We start from the raw sequence: 22,985 nt of genomic DNA on the forward strand, positions 1-22,985 counted from the left end.
GGTACTGGATGAAATAGCTCCCTTAATCAAGATGGCAATAGCAAATGCAATATTAGATTTCATAAAAGCCTGAACCAAGTACACAGAATCCTCAGGCATTGTGAAATGAGCCTAGAGCCAGAAGTGAAATCTTTTATATTGCTGAAATAACAGAGAATGGGTAGATAAGCTGGTCTCCAGTATTCTATATTTTAACTGTACATAATAAAATAATTCTAACCTCCAGCTGTGTTGATCGTCAGTCCAGAAAAGAGCAGCTCCACATGTTGGTACCCAAAGTAGAATGTCATGTGCTGCAAAAAAGCAAAACATCAACAATCTGAATTCTACTAGTCACTCTAAAAATCATGAAACTAATGTACAATTCCAGTGCTAAAGAGAGACATGTTTTGATCAATGGGTTACTTCTCCTGCAAGGACTGCAGAAGGCATCATCTACATTTTTCAACTTTGCCTCATTGTGTCACTGGATAATGCCTCAGCTCCTCAGTTTTTCCTTTTGCAAGTTGAGAAGGCGTCTTTTTTATTTTAGTATACCGCAATATCACAAGCAGTTCAGAGCGGTTTACAGAGGAAGAGACTGTACATATACAGCAATGTTACAGAAAGTATTGTCAAGTACATTGGTAACAAAATTTCAAATTAAATTGGTGAGCCAAGAGAGGTTAGGAATAGACGGAAATATGTCAGAGGTACAGCAGGTAATTTCAGTGGTAAGCAAGGTGGTGAATTAGTATTTTTGGGGTATTTAAACTGAAGTTCCAGGATTTCTGGTGCTCTACGGTTTCTCAGGATTTCTGGGACAGCTCTACCTGGGAGAAGATACAGTCTCTGTATCAGAAGACTGTAGCGGGGGTGGGGGGAGGGCAAACCCATTCACAGGGAGCTTATCTAACCAGCCTGTAATGACCCTAAGAACAGCTCAGAGTGTGTTCCCTTGGGAGCAGGCATCCCCCTGATTTATCAGGCATTGAGCGCAGGCTGAGAGACTCCGTATTGGTCCAGAGGGTTATTGCGGGTGCCAGCTGCATCCCACCCCCCTGCCCCGCCCGAAGATGCGTGAAGAGCTAGAGGGGTCAAGGATTTCAGGCTCTAAAAGACTGTCTAAAAGGCAACCTGAAGATACAAATGACTAGAGGATATTAAACACTTGATACAGGCACAGACCAAGCAGTTATGCGAGTACAGTTTATATCTGTGCATGGGAGACATCGGGGTAGTCCTGAAAATGACCTTTTGAGAGTTTCTGGGGCTTCCTATAGGGTTCCCTACCTCCCTTTTCTGAACTTTTGGAACTTTAGTATAGCTCTCCCGGGCCATTTACTAGTGTCAAAATGCTACCGCAGTGGCCATCTTGGATTTCCTGATTTTATTTTAAAAGCCTCTATCTGCCTCAAAACTCCTCAATTTTGATAAAAAAATTGGTTACTATGGACTCCTCAAGTTGCATGCCTGGCTAAGCAGTGTCTGTGCACTACGTGCCGCAGAGCATGTAAAGGGGGTAGGAATACTGGGTTTAATAATAATAATTTATTTTTTGTATACCGCTATACCAAAAGTTCGAAGCAGTTCATAACAGAGTAAAAAATACATACGATCAATATATATAAAGTACATTAAAACAGTCAAAAATGCATCAATTAAAAGTAGAAAAGCAAGAGAAGTAAACAGTGCCACAACTAAGATGTAAACATGTTAAACAGGCGTGTCTTTAGCGATTTTCTAAAGTCAGAATAAGAAGTAGCCTCTAGTATAGGTTTTCCCAGCCATGTATTCAGGTTAGCGACCTGAAATGGTAACATTCTATCAAAAAACTTCTTATAGTGACATGAAGCTCATTTGGTGGGACATAAATCCCTTCTAGAGTCCTTGAATGATGACTCGGCATCGAAACGTAAATGCATAGACACCTCTGAACACATGAAGAGACAAGAAGTTCCCCTGCAGAGATCCTCAGAAGATCCATGTCAGGGATTTGGCTCTGCTCTTGTAAGTTTGATGTTTGAAGCTTAAGTGAAATACAAAGAGTAATTTGCACAGTCTGTAGTGTTGCCAGTGGTTGTGCACGGGGGTTTATCTTTGCAAAGTCCAGTTCCCTAGTGGGAAATTTTGTCACAGGAACCAGAAATTCAGTCAGAAAAGGGTGGAATGATTGAAGTTCAGGGTCAATTCCTTTACTCCCTCAAATTCAATTCTCAGAGAAGATTCTGGGTTTCACATGGGGTCTACCAGCCAAGAGTCTGGCAGTCTTAGACCAGGGAGAGGACCCAATGGTGTGCAGACTTTTTAAACCAGTGGATCTGATGGAAGTCATTACAGTATCTTTGCAGGAATTGAACTGGAAACCCCTGCAGGATTCCATGGTTCAAATTTCACTTATGAGCAGTTCTAAGACCCATTCTATATGTTATTCAAAAATACAATCCTGGAATACCATACTAGACACATTCCATGTATTAAAAAAGGAGAAAGGAAGCTAAAACAGCAACCAGCATGGTTAACGAGTGAAGTGAAGGAAGTTATTAGAGCCAAAAGAGAATCCTTCAGAAAGTGGAAGAAGGATCCGACTGAAAATAATTGTAAACAGCACAAGGAATAGCAAGTCAAATGCAAGGTGCTAATAAAAAAGGCAAAGAGAGACCTTGAAAGGAAAATTGCACTAGAAGCAAAAACACAGAGTAAAGACTTTTTTAGGTATATTAAAAGCAAGAAGCCGTTGGACCGCTAGATGACCAAGGGATAAAGAGGGCTCCTAGGGAAGACAAGGTCTTAGCGGAGAGATTAAATGAATTATTTGCTTCAATCTTCACCAAGGTACGCGCTCTCCTCTACGGACAGAGTCTAGTGGAGCAACTTTGGCAAGTGTGCAACCCAAAGGAAGCAACAGTCACCACATATAGATCCAAAGCTAAAGCTTCAAAACTGTTTTATGCTATCCTGTTCATCCTTTCGCTAATAACGAATCCACCTAGGTGGGACAAAACAAACTGTTGGAAATCAGGAGCCATTGGGCACAATTTTTTTCCATAGCCTTGGTAACCTGCAGAGGGCTCTCTGGCACCTCCCAGTGCTCTGTCAGCATCATGGTGATCTCTGGATGCATAAGAACATAAGAATTGTCATACTGGGACAAACCAAAAGTCCATCAAGTCAGCATCCTATTTCCAACATGGCCAACCCAGATATCTTAACTCATGTTACAATGACAAGATAGTAGAAATGTCAATAACCAGACCATACAAATCTCATAACACAAGGGAAGGGAAATTGATTTTTGGGTTTAGTGCCTGCCTTTTCACTTGTAGCTCAAGACAAGTTAATTCATTTTTCTAACCCTGTACAGCATATAGTCTAAGAAATAGAGGAGTGGATATTCAGCACTATTTAACCATGTAGGAGAATCTCCTACATGATTAAATAGTACTGATCAGTTCAGGACATAATATTTGGTGGCATTTAACCAGACAGTTCTGCTGAATATTATATCTGACAACTGTGGCACTAGCCAGTAGTCCCCAGATTAGAAGAACATAAGTTTCAGGATGTGTGGAAACCATTAACAAAATATTGTAAGGATTAAGTAAAATTATTTCCCTTTTAATTATCAGTTCAGGATATAGGGAGGGGGTATTTTTATTATTACATATATTATATAATAATGGAAGATATGGATGGGAGGGATGGGAAAGGGGAAGGGATAAAAATTTATATAATGTACCAATGATTGTTTATAAGTGATATATTTATTGTTACTGTGAATGAATATATTTTACACTTAATGTAATTTTGAAAATGAATAAAGAATATTAAAAAAAAAAAAAAAGAAGAACATAAGTGTTGTCATACTAGGACAGACCAAAGGTTTATCAAACCCGATATCCTGTTCCTATCAGTAGTCAACCCAGGTCTTAAGTACCTGTCAAGATTCCAAAGAGTAAATCAGATTTTATGCTGCTTATCCTAGTAATAAGCAGTGGATTTCCCCAAGCCATCTCAAAAATGGCCTATGGACTTCTCTTTAGGAAATTATCCAAACCTTTTTTAAACCCTGATAAGCTAATTGATTTCACCACATTCTCCAGCAACAAATTCCAGAGTTTAAGAAATATTTTCTCCAGTTTGTTTTAAACCTATTACTTGTAGCTTCATCGCATGCCCCCTAGTCCTAGCATTTTTGGAAAGACTGAACAAGTGTTTCACATCTACCCTTTCCACTCCACTCGGTGTGTCGGAGGTGAATTATGTAGCCGACGCTCTATATGTCCAGTTCAGGATCATGAGCAAGGTGTCTGCTTATTCCATCTCTGCTCATGCTGAATGCTCTGGATCAGAAAATGGGCAGATTTAAAGCAACTTTGAGCAGGCTCCCGTTCAAAGGGCAAATACTCTTGGGCAAAGGGTTGGATGACCTTACAGCCAGTGTGGCAGACTGTTGTCCTAAGCCTCTGCCAGATAGTATACTACGTGCCCCAGGGGAGTTGCGCTGTGGTTCCTTTCAGGGTTACAGACATTTAACAGCGTTAACGATCCTCAGCTCAGAAATTATTTCATGCGTTTAGATGGAGGTTTAGCGACTCCAGACAAACTCAGACATCAGGTTCCTGCTAGCAGCCATTCACAAGAAGACCTAATGATACCAAGCCAGAGCCTGAGCTTCCCCAAATAGTCTAAGAAGGCCTCGGCAAAGATTTGTTCTGACAAATGGATACTGGACATCATTCGAGAGGGTTACAAGCTCAAACTTTTTGGGGACTTCTTTGCAGATTATCCAGCTGGTAGGCCAGAGAAAGCAAGTTCCAGGTTTTTGTTTTTTGATATACCATTTATCTGAAATGGTTAAATGGTTTACAAATTTATTTATTTATTTATTTGGATTTCTATCCCGTTCTCCCGGGAGCTCAGAACGGGTTACAATTGACATTCAGAGTAAAGTTACAGGACAAAAAAATTATGGGCATTCAAAAAAGAGGCAAGTGAGGGGATGTAGAGAGAGAAGGGGAGGTGGAGCAGTAGGGTAGCAAGGCATTAGAAGAAAGGGAGCAAGGAACAGGAGAGGGAGGAGAGGAGGAGGAAAAAGGAAGGGGAGCTAGGAGGAGGTAGTCCATTAGCACTGTTCAATTGAAGAGATGGGTCTTCAGCGTTTTCCAAAAGGTGATCCTATCTGGGCAGGCAATTGGTTCCAAAGACGGTGGATGAAGTGGCGTTTATGAACTGTTCTTATTTGGAGAGATCTTCCAGGAGGGATGTATAGTCGTTTCTCTGTTTGAGAGTGGAGTGGGCGGGCAGGAGTATATTGAGAGAGTCTGGATGTGATGTAGGCAGGGGTGATGAGGTGGAATCTCTTGTAGGCCATAACAAGGGCTTTGAACACACAGCATTTGTTAACTGGAAGCCAGGGTACTGCACGGAGGGCTGAGGAGATGGGGTCATGGTAATCCAGGTCGTGTAGGAAGTGGATCGCAGAGATCTGGACTCGCTGAAGGCGCTTGAATTCTTTCCGGTGATTCCACTGAAGATGGGGTTACAATAGTCCATTTTGGAGAGTACATAGGCATAGAGAAGTTGGGCTAAATTTCATAAACTATAACTTAAAATGAACATAAAATTAAAGACATTGTATATTAAAATAAAAGAAATGGGGGGTTATAAGATAGAGAAAACGTACATGATTAATGGGGAAGTACACTAGGGAATTAAATTACATCGAGATGAAAATAAAATAAAAGGTGGGAGTAGGGGAAGGGGAGAAACAAGAAAGGGGTGGTCGCTTCTTAGGAAACGTTTGTAGTTCTCTGCCAAAATATTTATGCATATCAGGAGAAGCAAAAAGGTTTTAAATGTTGAAGGCATCCTTAAAAAGAAATGTCTTGACTTTGGATTGGAATTCGTCTACAGATTGTTCTAATTTAATATGTAGGGATAGGGAGTTCCAAATATAGCCTTTCGAATAGTATAATAGAATAATTTGGGGACTGATGGTATTACTAATAGCAGTCAGAGCCCAAGCAACAGTAGAATGGCTTCTGGAGATTCAGTATACAATAAAAATCAATACTCCACTCATATGAAATGATCTATATTCCGTCACTCATTCTTATACTAGTCTTAAACCAGTTGATTAGTCATGTGTTGAGCATTTTATAAGCATTTTTTAAGCACACTGTTTGTGCAGGAAAAGGCCTCAGAGACATTCACTGTCAGTGTAGATATATTTCAAATGTATACTCCATATTATAATCACTGGCCAAAATCCTGCTTAGTGCATTTTTACTATTAGTCTTTAACTTATAACTCTTTAACTATTTTTAATCTATTTTATCTTTTTTTCTTAATTGTAGCTTGTGATTAATATATTCCACACTGGAGCTCTGAATACAGACCACTTCACAGTTTGAAAAAACTAACAGAGGTTTACTTATAAGAACATAAGAACATAAGCAGTGCCTCCGCCGGGTCAGACCATAGGTCCATCCTGCCCGGCAGTCCACTCCTGCGGCGGCCCAAACAGGTCACGACCTGTCTGAATCACCAGAAGGGGCTCCCTTGCCACCTTGGTTTCTCATTGAAGTCCTATCTTCCCATCGAAGTCCTAACCCTCCGGTCTTGCACATGCACAACCTGGTTGGGTTTCTATACTTATTACCTGGTTAGCTTTCTATACTTGTGTTACATCCCAGCTCCTCCCTCAGTATCCCACGATCCCTTTATCCCTCAGGAATCCGTCCAATCCCTGTTTGAATCCCTGTACCGTACTCTGCCTGATCACTTCCTACGGTAGCGCATTCCAAGTGTCCACGACCCTTTGGGTGAAAAAAAACTTCCTTGCATTTGTTTTGAACCTATCTCCCTTCAGTTTCTCCGAATGCCCCCTCGTACTTGTTGTCCCCTTCAGTCTGAAGAATCTGTCCCTATCCACCCTCTCTATGCCCCTCATGATCTTGAAGGTCTCTATCATATCTCCCCTGAGCCTCCTTTTTTCCAGAGAGAAGAGCCCCAGCCTATCCAACCTCTCGGCGTATGGGCAGTGTTCCAGCCCTTTTACTAGTTTCGTTGCTCTCCTTTGGACTCTCTCAAGTTTGTAGTGGTTCAGTTTTCAATCATAGATTTCATTTACTATGTGCCACCACAAACTACCAGAACCAGGACCGGAGTATAAGAATGAGTGACAGAATACAGATCATTTTATATGAGTGGAGTATTGATTCTTATTGTATACTGACTACTAATACCACTCAGTTATAATTTTCTGGAGATTCAGGCCATACAGTCTATGCAGATGCAGAATCAGGCTTGGGCGGATACTTTATTGTGTCCCAGAAAGACTCAGATGACTAGAAACCTCAGTGCAGCACTGCAGGTGCCCAGGTGCCAAATGGAGACCAGTCAGAACCTTGGTAATGCCAAGGAAATTCCTATACCTCGTTGCAATTTACAGTGGCTTAATAAGCTAGGCATTGGAAAGCTATTTCCAGTTTCCGGCACTCCATTTCGATTTGGCAACAGCACCTCCCATCCTTACAGGAGTGACGATGATGACAGCAGTGTGCTTACGCAAGGCAGGGATTAAGAACATATGAATAGCCTTACTGGGTCAGACCAATGATCCATCCAGCCCAGTAGCCCGTTCTCATGGTGGCCAATTCAGGTTACTAGTGCCTGACCAAAACCCGAAGAGTAGCAGCATTCCATGCTACCAATCCAGAGCAAGCAGAGGCTTGCCCCATGTCTTTCTCAATAACAGACTATGGACTTTTCCTCCAAGAAATTATCCAAACCCTTCTTAAAACTAGCTACACTATCTGCTCTTACCACCACCTCTGATAATGCGTTCCAGAGCTTAACTATTCTGTAAGTGAAAAAATATTTCCTCCTATTGGTTTTAAAAGTATTTCCCTACAACTTCATTAAGTGCCCCCTAGTCTTTGAAGTCTACAAAATCCTGAGTGGAGCAGAACGGGTACAAGTGGATCGATTTTTCACTCCATCAAAAATTACAATCATATCTCCCCTCAGCCGTCTCTTTTCCAAGCTGAAGAGCCCTAACCTTTTTAGTCTTTCCTCATTCAAGAGGAGTTCCATCCCCTTTATCATCTTGGTTGCTCATTTTTGAATCTTTTTTAGTGCAGCTATATCTTTCTTGAGATAAGGAGACCAGACTTGAATGCAATACTCCAGGTGAGGTCGCACCATGGAGCGATACAGAGGCATTGTAATATTCTTAGTCTTGTTAACCATCCCTTTTTTTAATAATTCCTAGCACCTTGTTTGCTTTTTTTTTTGGCCACCGCCGCACTTTGGGCGGAAGGATTCATTGCATTGTCATGACACCCACATCCATTTCTTGGGCACTAACCCCCCCAAGGTGGACACTAGCATACGGTAACTGTGATTTGGGTTATTCTTCCCAATGTGCATCACTTTGAATTTGTCCACATTAAATTTCATCTGCCACTTGGATGCCCACTCTTCCAATTTGCTAAGGTCTGCCTGCAATTTTTAACAATCTGCATGCGTTTTAACAACTTTTAACAGTTTGTTTGTTTATTTATTCATTTTTTTAGCCCGTCCTCCCAAAAGAGCCCAGAAGTACATACACAGCATAGTAAGAACAAATATGGACAAGACATATTTGGAAAGCGAGTGGTACAACGACTGAGCTATGGTAAATAGAGAACATCAGAGATATAGTAGGTGATTATACATGCTAGAGCAGAATTAAACAGAATTACTATAACCTAATTGCTATAACAGAATTACTTAACTACACATGCTATAGTGGATATAAACATCCAAGAACACTAATCGGCTATAGTAGGTATGAACATCCGAGATACTCTAACTATACATGATTTGGTCAGGAACTTAGCGTTATGGCTTAGTTGATGAGTTCGTCTGAGATCAATTTGGCTTGGACTTTTCATGGGGCTGAATTTGTGAAGAGGAAGGTTTTCGTGGCTTTCCTAAAGTCCATAGGTTGTTCAGTTCTCTGATAGATGGGGGGGATGAGGTTCCAGAGATTGGGCATGCCTGCAGGCTGAATCTGTTTTTAGAGCGCATCCCGGGGGTAAGGACAGTTGTCTTTCTTTCTGGGATCTTAACAGTCGGCTTGGGTTGTAGATTGGTAGCTTGGGAATCATATAGCCTGGTATCAATTTCTTGAAGGTTTTGAATGCCAGGACTAGGGCTTTCAAGATGCAACGCTTCTTGATAGGAAGCCAATTAACTGATGCTAGCGCTGGAGTGACGTGGTTGCGGATGCTCAAGTTTTTTAATAGGCAAACTGCAGCATTTTGGACGCACTGGAGGCGGGATAGGTTTTTGGCAGATAGGCCTACTAGTAGAGCCTTACAGTAGTCCATACAAGACAGTACGAAGGCATATAGTAACTGGGCAAATTCAGGTTCAGAGAAGTATGTACGGATGCTCCTCAGCTGTTGGAGGTAGTAACAGGAGGTTGACACTATTTAGGAGACGTTGTCAGAGTGTGATAGATTCAAGTCCCATATTACTCCCAAGGCTATAGACGCCATCTTTGGCTGTGAGGGTATTATTTCCCCAAGAGAGGTGGGGATGAGGGTACGTGGAGTTTTCTATGTGAACCCAGAGGAGCTCTGTTTGTGAAGCATTTAGCTTGTTTATGGTCATCCAATCCTTTATTTTGGATAAACGGCACTGCAGTTTCTTGATTTGCTCGGTTCAATTTTGGCCCAGGGGGAGTAGAGTTGGATATCGTCGGCAAAAGATGGATTTGGTCTGACATATACAATCATGTGAAAAAAATTAGGACACCCCATGAAATATTCAGTTCTTTCTTAAGAAATGTTCACATATCGATGTCAAATCTTTTTTTTAATTTATCTCTGGAAAAAAAGTGATGTAATTGCAGGTAAACAACAAAATTTTCCTTGATTTACTCATGAAACAAAATAAATCCACAAAATGTGTATTCTAACTGAGGAATAAATTAGGACACCCCCACATATCCTCCCTACACACAGGTGTATCACATCAGGTGCACATGATTAGAACATCGTTACTCAGCATTTTGAAGGAGGTTTGTCCTACTTAAACCTCAGACATTTAGTTTGGTGTGCTCATGACTGTTGCGGTGAGAGTGAATACCATGTTGAGATCAAAAGAGCTCTCTGAGGCCTTCAGAAAGAAGATTGTAGCAGCTTATAAGTCTGGTAATAGATTTAAAAAGATCTCAAAAGAGTCTGACATTAGCCATTCCACGGTCTGGAAAATAGTATACAAGTGGAAGACTTTCCAAAAAAACTGCCAATATGCCCAGGTCTGGTTGTCCAAGCAAGTTGACCTCCAGAGAAAACCACAAGATGCTAAAAGAATTCTCCAAAAACCCTAAAATGTCATCACGGGATCTCAGCAGGCTCTTGCTACTGTTGATATGAAAGTGCATGCCTCTACAATCAGAAAGAGACTGCACAAATTTAACTTCATGGGAAGTATGTAAGGAGGAAACCTTTGCTCTCTAATAGAAACATCAAGGCCAGACTGAAGTTTGCCAGAGAGAACATAGACAAACACCAGGACTTCTGGAATGGTGTTCTACGGACAGACGAGTCTAAAATTGAATTATTTGGACACCAGAAAAGAGGACATGTTTGGCATACACCAAATGCAACATTCCAGAAAAAGAACCTTATACCAACTGTGAAGTATGGAGGTGGAAGTGTCGTGGTTTAGGGATGCTTTGCTGCAGCAAGACCTGGCCAGCTCACCATCATAGAATCCACCATGAATTCTACTGTGTATCAGAGGGTGCTTGAGGAACATGTGAGACCATCTGTAAGAAAATTAAAGCTGAAGTGAAACTGGACCCTGCAACACGACAATGACCCAAAACATAACAGTAAATCCACCAAGGACTGGCTGAAAACTAAAAAATGGAGAGTCCTGAAGGGGCCGAGTCAAAGCCCTGATCTTTATTCCACTGAGATGCTGTGGGGTGATTTGAAACGGGCTGTATATGCAAGAAACCCCTCAAACATCTCACAGCTGAAAGAATTCTGCATTGAGGAGTGGGCCAAACTTTCCTCAGACCGATGTCAGAGAGTGGTAGATAGCTACAAGAAGCATCTCACTGCAGTTATTTCAGCCCAAGGGGGTAACACTAGCGATTAGGGTGTAGGGTGTCCTAATGCATTCCTCAGTTAGAATACACATTTTTGTGGATATCTTTTGTTTCATGATTAAATCAAGGCCAATTTTTGTTTTTTTTTACCTGCAATTACATCACTTTCTTTTCCAGAGATAAATAAAAAAAAATTTGACATCGATATGTGAACATTTCTTAAGAACTGAATATTTCATGAGGTGTCCCAATTTTTTCACATAACTCTATGTTGAAAAGTAGCGGCGATAGTAAGGTATCCCATGGCACTCCGTAGTTGAGTGGTTTTTTTAAAATTTTTAAATCATGTTTATTAAGACAGTAGGCAACCGAACAGCAAGCAAAACAACCAGTACAAAAACGGTACATCAGAACAGGTGTGAACTCATACATGGGCAAGATGGTACAACCAGCGAGAAAACAGAAGAGACCAAAGAAACATGTCAATGGAAGGCCATCAATACCAGAAGAAGAAGGCTATCAAGATTCGCCACTCAGTAGCCCCCGTCCATTTATGAAAGTAAACCAGACAGAATCCCCAAACGATTCAACACAAGCAGCCATCTCATGCGCATAGGATGCACCAGCCGTGCATCCCTACACACACACAGACCAACACACACATGCTCATGCACTCACGCGCACACACTCGCTCTCTCCCCTCCGAGGGATCGTGCCCTCCCCAAACAGGTACACTCAGTCTGGCGAGGCCGGTCCAGGAGCGGCAGCACATCAGATGCAACAAAGAAGATAGTACAGTACAATACGAATACTGACATTCAGGCGTTATTGTCCAAAAACTGCTGCCATAAAGCGCAGTAGGCTTTCAGCTGTCCTGCGGGCGAGTCGAATAGGTATCCAGCCTATAGCGTGCTTACTGTGTCATCAAATTAATCCATAGAATATAAGGGGGGGCCTCCTCAGATGTCCAATACTTCAGAATAAGTTTTTTCCCCAAAAGAGCAGCATGCAAGACAAATTTCTGTGAGGACAGAACCAAGCCATGTTGTTGCAGCTCCTGGGCGTCCCCCAATAGTAACGAAGGCTCATTCCAGGGTATGTCCCCTTGCAGTAAACTAGCCAAGCAGCGTTGTACAGAGTCCCAGAAGAACAATCGGGGACACTCAAAAAAGGAGTGCAGATACGTACCCGATTGGATTTTACTTTTGAGACATTTGTCATCTGGCCACAACCCCATGACCCTCCCTCGTGCGCGTGTAATGTAGAACCTATGTAAGAACATAAGCAATGCCTCTGCTGGGCTCAGACCTGAGGTCCATCGTGCCCAGCAGCCCGCTCATGTGGCGGCCCAACAGGTCCAGGACCTGTGCAGTAATCCTCTATCTATACCCTTCTATCCCCTTTTCCAGCAGGAAATTGTCCAATCCTTTCTTAAACCCCAGTACCGTACTCTGCCCTATTACTTCCTCTGGAAGCGCATTCCAGGTGTCCACCACACGTTGGGTAAAGAATAATTTCCTAGCATTTATTTTGAATCTGTCCCCTTTCAACTTTTCTGAATGCCCTCTTGTTCTTTTATTTTTTTGAAGTTTGAAGAATCTGTCCCTCTCTACTCTCTCTATACCCTTCATGATCTTGTAAGTCTCTATCATATCTCCTCTAAGTCTCCTCTTCTCCAGGGAAAAGAGACCCAGTTTCTCCAATCTCTCAGCATATGAAAGGTTTTCCTTCCCTTTTATCAGACGTGTCGCTCTCCTCTGAACCCTCTCGAGTAACGCCATATCCTTCTTAAGGTACGGCGACCAATATTGGACGCAGTACTCCAGATGCGGACGCACCATCGGCCGATACAACGGCAGGATAACTTCTTTCGTTCTGGTTGTAATACCCTTCTTGATTATACCTAGCATTCTATTCGCTCTCTTAGCGGCCGCTGCGCACTGTGCCGTCGGCTTCATTGTAATGTCCACCATTACCCACAAGTCCCTTTCTTGGGTACTCTCATTCAGTAACATCCCTACCATCGTATAGTTGTACCTTGGTTTTCTGCTTCCCACATGCAATACTTTACACTTCTCAACGTTGAACTTCATCTGCCATCTCGTTGCACATTTCCCTAGTTTGTTCAAGTCCCTTTGCAATTCTTCGCAGTCCTCCTTTGTCCGAGCTCCACTAAATAGTTTGGTGTCGTCCGCAAATTTTATTATCTCACACTTCGTCCCTGTTTCTAGATCATTTATGAATATATTAAATAGCAGCGGCCTGAGCACCGAGCCCTGCGGAACACTACTCGTGACCTTCCTCTAGTCCGAGTAGTGGCCCTTCACCCCTACCCTCCGTTTCCTACCCGCTAACCAGTTTCTGATCCAATGTATGTACGTGTCCGTCCACCCCATGGTTCTTCAGTTTTCGGAGTAGACGTTCATGAGGCACCTTGTCAAAGGCTTTCTGGAAATCTAGGTATATGATGTCTATGGGGTCTCCTCTGTCCATCTGTTTGTCAATTCCCTCGAAGAAGTGCAATAAGTTAGTCAGGCATGATCTCCCCCTGCAGAAACCATGTTCGCTGGTTATCAGAAGTTCGTTTCTTTCAAGATGTTCATCGATTTTTTCTTTTATCAGTGCTTCCGCCATTTTCCCCGGAACCGAGGTCAGACTCACTGGTCTGTAGTTTCCCGGGTCACCTCTTGATCCCTTTTTAAAGATGGGCGTAGCGTTGGCTATCTTCCAATCCTCTGGGATCACGCCTGTTTTCAGGGATAGGTTGCAAATTTGCTGCAGTAGTTCCGCTATCTCCTCCTTTAATTCCTTCAGAACCCTTGGATGGATTCCATCCGGACCCGGGGATTTGTCAGTTTTTAGTTTTTCTATCTGCCTGTGCACATCTTCAAGGCTCACTTCCATGGATGTTAACTTTTGTGCTTGATTTCCTTTGAAGAATTGCTCAGGTTCCGGTATGTTGGTTGTATCTTCGTTTGTAAATACAGACGAGAAGAACATGTTAAGTCTTTCAGCGACCTCTTTCTCCTCCTTCCTGTCTCCGTCGTCCAGCGGTCCCACCTCCTCCCTAGCCGGCTGCTTCCCTATAACATATCTAAAGAACGGTTTGAAATTTCATGCTTCCCTGGCTAGCCTTTCTTCATACTCTCTTTTGGTTTTTCGGAGCATACGGTGACATTCTTTTTGATACTTCCTGCGCTCTTTCCAGTTTTCCTCAGTTTTGTCCTTTTTCCATTTTCTAAATGAATTTTTCTTATTGCCTATCGCTTCCTTCACTATTTTAGTTATCCACGCCGGGTCTTTTGTTCAACTCTTTTTGCACCCCTTTCTGAAATTGGGGATATACAGATTTTGTGCCTCGCTCACCGTGTCCTTGAAAAAAGACCAGGCATGTTCTACCATTTGCCATTTTTTGGAAGTATTCTTAAGTTTTTTCCTTACCATTCCCCCTCATTGCTTCGTAGTTTCCTTTCCTGAAGTTAAAAGTTGTCGCTATGGATCTCTTTCCTTTCGGTATTCCTACCTCCACCTTGATCATATTATGATCGCTGTTTCCCAACGGTCCCACTACTTCCACTTCCTTTGCAGGTCCCCTTAGCCCAGCGGTCTCAAACAAGCGGCCCGCGGGCTGCATGTGGCTCTCCAGGTTTTATTTGCGGCCCGCGGTCTGGAGGCGATCATTCTCTTCCTTTTGGAGCAGCAGCCGGCTCGTTTGTTAAAAGCCGCGGGTTGGCGGCTCCTTGCGCTATCCACTTCTGCATCAGAAGCCTCTCTGATGTCACAACATCAGAGAGGCTTCTGACGCAGGCGCGGATCTCGCAAGGAGCCGCCACCCACGGCTTTGAACGAACGAGCCGGCCAGACACGCTGCTGCTCCAGTGGCGTACCAAGGGGGGGAGCGGTCCACTGTTCTCCCTAGAGTGCGGCTCGCAGCTCGTCTAGAGCAGTGGTGCCAAACCTGCTTCCCTTCTCTTCTCACTGCTGCCATCGGGGATCAGGCCGGCACTGTGTTCTTTGATCTCCCTGCTTCTCTTCCCTGCGGGGCCGACCAACTCTCGCGGCCCGACGTCAATTTTGACGTCGAGAGGACGTTCTGGCTAGCCAATCGCTGCCTGGCTGCCTGGAACATCCTTTCCGACATTAGAATTGACGTCGGGCGGCGAAAGTTGGTCGGCCCCGTGCAGAAGAGAAGCAGGGAGATCTCTGCCTGTTCCCGACAGCGGCAGTGGCAGCAGCCTATTCCGCGGTGGCATGGGGGAGGGCAGGAAGGAAGGAAGAAAGAAAGAAGGGGGGGTGGGGACAGAGAGCCAAAAAAAAAAAGCAAAAAATGGGGCACGAAGGAAGGAAGAAAGAAGGAGGGGGGACAGGGAACCAGAAACAAAGCAAAAAATGGGGCACGGAATCAGAGAAAGGCAGACAGAGAAAGAAAGAAAAAGTTGGGGGAGGGAATGAGGTCTGGAGGAGAGGAAGCATACAGGAGGCTGAAAGAAGGGAAGAAGTATTGGATGCACAGTCAGAAGAATAAAGTGCAACCAGAGACTGATGAAATTACCAAACAAAGGTAGGAAAATGATTTTATTTTCAATTTTGTGATTGAAATGTGCCAGTTTTGAGGAAGAAAAGATATTGAACTTTAAATGTGAGTGCTGCAGAAAAAAATAGAGTACTTGGAGGGCCGCAGAAAAAATAGTTGATATCTTATTAAAGAAATGACAATTTTGCATGAGGTAAAACTCTTTATAGTTTATATATCTTTCCTTTTAAATGTTAAAGGAAAGTTTTATAAACTATAAAGAGTTTTACCTCATTCAAAATTGTCATTTCTTTAATAAGACATTAACTATTTTTTCTGCGGCCCTCCAAGTACCTACAAATCTAAAATGTGGCCCCGCAAAGGGTTTGAGTTTGAGACCACTGCCTTAGCCCATTTAGGATTAGATCCAGAGTGGCATTTCCTCTCGTCGGTTCTCTAACAAGCTGCTCCATGAAGCAATCTTGTGTAGTCTCCAGGAATTCTGTCTCCCTAGCGCATCTTGAGCTTCCAAGACTCCAGTCTATCCCGGGGTAGTTGAAGTCTCCCATGATAACCATGTTACCGCTTTTGCATTCTCGCTTCATCTCGGCTTCCATTTCTTCATCGATATCTCCAGTTTGCCTGGGGGGACGATAGTATAAGCCCATCTTTATTTCAGGCCCTTTCCTTCATGGTATTTTAACCCATAGCGATTCTAGCTTGTTGGTTGTCTCTGCTGTGTCCATTCTTGTCAATTGTATGCTTTCTTTTATGTAGAGTGCTATTCCACCTTCTTTCTGTCCTGACCTATCCTGGCGAGAGAGCTTGTACCCCAGCAATGCTGAATCCCATTTGCTTTTCTCATTCCACCATGTTTCAGAGATTCCAATGATGTCTATGTCCTCTGCACTGGCCATGGCTTCTAATTCCCCCATTTTGTTTCTTAGGCTCCTTGCATTAGTACATATGCAATTTAGATCCTGGTATTTTGTTGTCTTCATTTACTTTCCCTGTGCTTCGGTCCTTAGGTTCTTCTCTTTTGCTACAATCTTTAAACTGCGTCTCCTGCAAAGTGATCGCCTTCACATGGAGGAAAAGTGTCTGAAAGAGCATATGGAGATCATGTATGGAAACCACTACCCCCAGTTCATTGGACCATTCCCGAACCAAGGCTGAGAAACACCCCTCCCCAGAACAGTCCCTCCCCGCCCCATACCAAGTGGAAATCCTATCCTCTGGAGTGGGGGTGGAAAGGAAAGTCAGATCCAGTTTACCATAGTTCCACTGCTCCCCATGTGTACGTATCAAAGTGTGATAGTAGTGATGGATTTAAAAGTATGTGAAAGAGTGAGCGGGAGAGAGATGCCAGGATGCCTGCACCTGTGCTAGAGAAGGAAAATGGCCCCCACCCAAAGATAAAGCCGAGCCCAAGGTCAGTGCTCGCCCCGTACCCCTTCGCAAGCCCGCCAGGCCCTCCATTCCTGGGACAAAGTTCGGGTTATGGAGGAGGGAGAGAAAGGGAGACACAGAGGGTAACCTTCCTTGCAGCCGCCTCCACCAGTGCCAGGCCTTACGGAGTGGAACCAAAAACAGATACGCAGGAGGACGAAGCCCCCCACTCCCTCCCCCTGACTCATGGAGGACAGACGAAAAAGACCAGGGGTAACAGCAGTCCTCAAGCAAAGCCGAGGGAGAGTAGTGACGAGAAGATACGAGTTGTTCATGTATCCAACGGAGGAGCGCTGCAACGTTGTAAACGCGGAGTGTAGGCAGGCCGAGCCTTCCCTGATCCCTTCGCTGAACCAGTTTAAGAGCGCTAATACGGGCCATCCGTCCTCCCCAGATAAAAGCACGAATAATGGATTGATAAGAACGCTCATCAGTACGTGATATCCAGACTGGAATGGTTTGAAGTGGATAAAGCAGTTTGGGAAATAGCACCATTTTTACCAGAGCCACCCTGCCCATCAAAGAGAGGGGTAGCGAACGCCATTTATGGCAAAGGGTCTTGATCTTCCCAATAGTGGTTGTGATATTAGCAGCATACAGTTTACTAGGATCCCGGTAGAGCATAATACCTAGGTATTTCAACTTCCCAGGCGTTATGCCAACACCCAGCCCCGCGCACCAGGGCTCCGTAGTGGATGCACCAAGTAAGAGAGCCTCTGTTTTATCGAAATTAATTTTGAGGCCCGAAAATTTGCCATAAACCTAATGAGCTCCATTAATGCAGGAACAGTTCGATCAGCATGATTAACATAGAGTAGCATATCATCAGCGAACATACTGATGTGGAATTCCTGACTGCCGATGCGAAGTCCCTCTAAAGCTAGGTCCTGCCTGATCCGGATGGCTAAGGGCTCCAGGGATAAAAGGAATAAAAGCGGTGATAGGGGGCAACCCTGTCGCGTACCCCTCCCCAAAAGGAAAGGGTCAGACACTCCGCCATTCACCAATAGGTGAGAGTGGGGGTTATGATATAGAGCAAACAGCCAATCAACAAAATCGCCCCTGATGCCGAAACGGGCCAAAGTCCTGAAAAGTTGGGGCCATGAGACCATGTCGAAAGCTTTCTCGACATCCAGACTAGTGATAAGTGCCCTGTCGGAGATGGCGTGAGGGGACTGCAACACTGCGAGAACCTTCAGAAGGTTCATGGAGGCATGGCGGCCAGGTACAAATCCCACCTGATCCTCATGTATGAGGGAGGGGAGGAAAATATTTAGACGTGACGCAAGAATGCTCGCCAAAATTTTAATATCTTGATTTAAAAGAGAGATGGGCCTATAAGACCCAAGAACATCGAGCGGGCATCCCAGCTTGGGCAGGAGGATGACGTGAGCCCTGTTATGAGTAGCCCCTGGGGGAGTAGCAGTGCGCAGCCCTGCAAAATAGGCCTGCAAAGGTAAATATGCCATGGGGTCCAAAAGTTTATAAAATTCAGGGCCCAACCCATCGGGACCCGGCCTTAACCAGTTTCAGTGATTTAATGGCCAGCTGAATCTCCTCACCAGTGATGGGACTATTGAGAGCGTTACGTTGATGGTCAGACAGCTGAGGGAGAGCAAGCTTGCGGAAAAAGTTCTCACTAGCGGCAGCGTCAAACAGCTGAGCAAAATATAAATCTGTATAGAATTTCACAAACTGCTGAGAAATGGCCTGATGGGTGGTGTGTGTGGCGCCCGCAGGGTCCTTAATGGAAGTAATAATATATTTTGCTTTGTGTGGGCGGACCAAGTTGGCCAGAAGGTGACCTGTTTTGTCGCCCCATGATGAAGTTTATATTTGTAACAGTAAATATTACGACGCCTTCTGGTCCAGTAAAGCATTTATTTTGGATTTGAGAAGACCCATGGCCTTTTTAGTGGTGTCGTCAAGGCGAGAGATGTGAAGGGTCCGCATAGTGGCAAGTTCCCGGGAGAGAGAGAGAAGTTCCCCATCCCGACGATGCTTCAGTGAGGTGGAATAAGCAAGTATATGACCCTGCATGACCGCTTTAGCAGCTTCCCAGTAGATGACAGGGCCCGCGTCCTCCACCGAGTTGGTGTGTACAAAGTCAGCCCATTTCTTGCGAAAGTAAGCATGAAAATTAACGTCCATGTAAAGATAAGGTGACATACGCCAAATCCTATCCCCTGTCTGGGAGCCAAACTGCAAGGTAAGGCCCAAAAGAGCATGATCAGAGACTATGGGAGCAGTAAGCGTGGCAACAGACAAGTGTGGGAAAAGAGAAGCAGAAAGCAGAATGTAATCAATGCGAGAGTAAGTGGAGTGGGAATGGGAATAAAATGAGAAATCAAACTCATTCGGTTGCAAAGTGCGCCACGAATCTAAGAGACCCAGTTCTTTCAGGAGAAAGTTTACCCCTCGAGTAAAGTGACTCCTTGGTACCGGTCTAGCAGGCTTGTGATCCCAGCGGGGATGAGCTACCACATTGAAGTCTCCACCCAATATTAGTAGAGAAGAAGATAGCGGAGCCAAATGCCCCACTAAGGAGGAGAAAAAGGCATGAGAGTAAAGATTGGGAGTGTATACATTGCATAAAACTAAGGACTGTCCCCAGAGTTCCCCAATTAGTACTATGAACCATCCATTTGTCTGTGGATGTGAAAGTGTATGTTTTTATGAATGAGTATAGCCACCCCACACTTTCGTGCTGTAAAGGAAGCGTAGGCCACCTGTCCCACCCACTCCCTACGGAGTTTGGTGTGTTCGATAGAAGTCAGGTGGGTTTCTTGCAAAAAAGCTATGTCAGTGCATTCCTTTTTGAGATAGGATAGTATCTTTGTGCACTTAATGGGGAGTGGTTCCCATCTACATTAAGAGATTTCACATTTAATTGTGTCATAACATAGCGGTAATATCACAGAATAATAACCAGACCTGCGCCAAAGAGTATGGTGCGGGTGGGCGTCCCAACCATATCCCACCCACAGAGAACACAGTCAACAGCAATGTGGAAAACAGAGAGATGAGGAGAGAACCTCATGCACATGGATCCTCCCGGCAGAGAGGAGCAAACAGGCATACCCACACACAACATCCCATACATACCTAACACACAGTCCAGACATACATACCCCCTCCTCCTCCCAAGCATACCCCTGTCCCTGCTGTAGCAGGGAAAGTCCCAGTTAAACCCAAAACCCAAAAAACAGGAAAAATAGGCAGCCCCAGGTCCCACCAAAACAGGCAGTAACCCATCCAGATAGTGCACGGCCCAAACAGGATGCAGCCTCACACTAGAAAATCCAAATGCAGTTCCAGCCATAGTAAATAGGAAGAAAACACAAGGCATGCAGACAGCATAACAAACTCGAATCACAATAGACAGCAACAAAATAAAAAAAAGCAGACACTGAGGCAGTCCGTAAGCAAAGCTAGTTCACAAGATAAGCAGAGCCCAAGAGCCAGCGGTCCCCTGCAGAGTGAGGGAGCACAATTGTGACATAAATCAGGCCTGTAGGGCACAACAAGGCAGGGCCCTGTCGGACCCTGGCAGCAAAAGCAAAAGAGTCGGTCTGCAGCAGAGATCTGAGAATAAGATCAGCAAAGTCACTTCCACAATGGACTGCCTCCGATCAGAAGAAAGGAAGTGAGATCTGCAGGTCAGCGCTATAAAGAGAGAAATGTCCCCAGACATGGGCAAGCCAAGAGATAAATAGATAAGCACAGACAAAGTAAAGAAAACATCATTGGGCAACTGCCATGTGTTCAGCATGCGGTGCCATGGATAATAAAACAAAACAAAAACTCTCTCTGTAGTAATGTGAGAACTGGCATAGCCGCCCACCCGAAGCCAGATACGAAGCAAAGTCAGGGAACGCGGCGGTCCCCGAGAGCCATAGCGGGAAAAGTTTTAATGAATCCCTCCAGCTCAGCCGGTGTGTTATAGAATGCAGTGGTATTATTGTAGATCACTCTGGCCCGAGCAGGGTATAGCAGGGAGAAGCGGATGTTACGCTTGAACAATTCACTGCACTGTGGCACCATGGCTCGGCGCCTTGAGGAGACCTGGGGTGAAAAGTCCTGAAAAATGAGCACCTTGTGGCCCTCCATCTGTAGATTAAAATCTTTATCCCGCCGATAGTGGGCCAAAATGCGCTCCCTCAGAGCATAGTTGAGAAATTTGGCGATGACCGGTCTGAGCCACGGATCCTTGTCACGGCGAGATCCCAAACGGTGTGCTCGTTCAATAGAAAAAGGTGCCAGAGGATCAGGTAGGGTGACGGCCTGAGGCAGCCAGTCCTCCAGCCACTGACAGAGGTCAATATCCCGGATGAAGTTTGGGATCCCCACAAAATGCAAGTTATTGCACCGGCCCCTGTTTTCATGGTCTTCAAGGCGCTCCGCCATGGATTTATTGGCCGACTCTAAGGTACGAAGATGCTCTTCAAAGTTGGCCGTAATGTCCTCTTGCTGAGCTATCCGGTCCTCTGCTCGCTGAAGCCTACCCACCTGGGAGTCCAAACTCTCCCTGATGTCTGCCATGAAGGTATGAATAGTGGGAAGTTTATCCTCCATAACCAAGGTTAGCAAGCAGGTGAGTTCTTGGACCACTGCCGCCTCCAGCGTAAGCACAGGTGCCTCGTGCGCCTCCGCCATCTTGCCATCCTGCACCCGCGGTCTGTCCTTCGCGGATCTTGCTGACTTCGCTGCCATCTACATGCACCGTGGTTGGAAAATTGCGTGTTCGAGGCAGTAAGAGGAGAGCTGCTGATTCCGCCGTGTGTAGCGCAACACCGAAGGGTTTTAGCAGGATTTAATAGAGAGAAATGTCGGCAAGGCCCGGAGCTACTCAAGAGGCACGTCTATTCAGCGTCCCGACATCATGTGCCCCCTAGTTGAGTGGTTTTGGTTCAGATATGGTCTGGCCTAGTAGTACTCTCTGAGATCGTTCACTTAGTAAGGAGGAGAATCACTCTAATGCAACATCACAGATTCCAATGTGCTTCAGCCTGGATAAGAGGAGGGAATGGTCTATGGTGTTAAACGCAGTGCTTAGGTCTAAAAGGATCAGTAATATGTCGCCACCTTTATCAAGAAATTTCCAGCAGTTGTGTATGATGTCTAATATGTCTGTTTCTGTGCTGTGAGATTTCCTAAAACCTGATTGGTAGGTAGAGAAGGAGTCGTTTTTTCTATGAAATCTTGTAGTTGTACAAGTACTGCCTTTTCCAGAATTTTGGACATAAACGGGAGACTCGAGACCGGTCTGAAGTTACTTGGATTGTCTGGATCTAAGGAAGTTTCTTTAGAAGTGGTCTGTCTACCACAGATTTCCAGATCGGTGGGATCTTACCCGACAGTAAGGACTCATTTATTAAGGGCAGAATGGATTCTAGGAAGACTTCATTGACAGACAGAAGAGTATAAGAAAGGAATGTGTCTAGGACAGATGTTGTGGGGCTTAGAGAACCTACTATGGTTTGAAGTCATTATAGGTAACTGGTTTGAAGTGATAAACAGTTTCTGGGCTGTGTGTGTTAGGCTTAATGGCTAGATTTTTATTTGGTAGGGTCTTGCCTTCTGAGTCTAGGGCTTCATGTATGCAATGTATTTTTTGATGGAAGAATGTACAGAGGGTCTTGCTGTACAATTTTGTTAGTGCGGACTGATTATTCCCCTGTGAGTCTGAGAACAGGTTTATGGTGTGAAGATGGCATTTGATCTTTTTGGGATCTTTGATAGTAGTTTGGAGAAATAGGCCTGTTTTGTCTCGTGTGTTGCTGATTTGTAGTCTGCGAGGAGCTTCTTCCAAGTGGATTTATTTGTTCTCTGTGCTTTGCAATTTGCACCACATAGTTTTTGCTTTACCGACTTTCCTTTCCTTTTTTTTTTTTTGCTCTTAGGGCTTCTGTGAACCAGGGAGATGAA

The 22,985-nt window shown here is 44.4% G+C and overlaps 1 protein-coding gene across 5 annotated transcripts in view; it reads right to left on the reverse strand.

The window, feature by feature from the left end:
* SLC31A1 (solute carrier family 31 member 1) overlaps window positions 1-22,985 on the reverse strand; it is a 170,009-nt gene that overhangs the window by 51,557 nt on the left and 95,467 nt on the right. For all 5 annotated transcript variants that reach the window (XM_033960339.1, XM_033960338.1, XM_033960341.1 and 2 more), the window contains one exon: window positions 221-293. In XM_033960339.1, coding sequence (XP_033816230.1) covers window positions 221-293 — 73 coding nt within the window. The remainder of the gene's footprint in view (window positions 1-220; window positions 294-22,985) is intronic.

This window comes from Geotrypetes seraphini, chromosome 10, assembly GCF_902459505.1.
Source record: "Geotrypetes seraphini chromosome 10, aGeoSer1.1, whole genome shotgun sequence".
Lineage (NCBI taxonomy): Eukaryota > Metazoa > Chordata > Amphibia > Gymnophiona > Dermophiidae > Geotrypetes > Geotrypetes seraphini.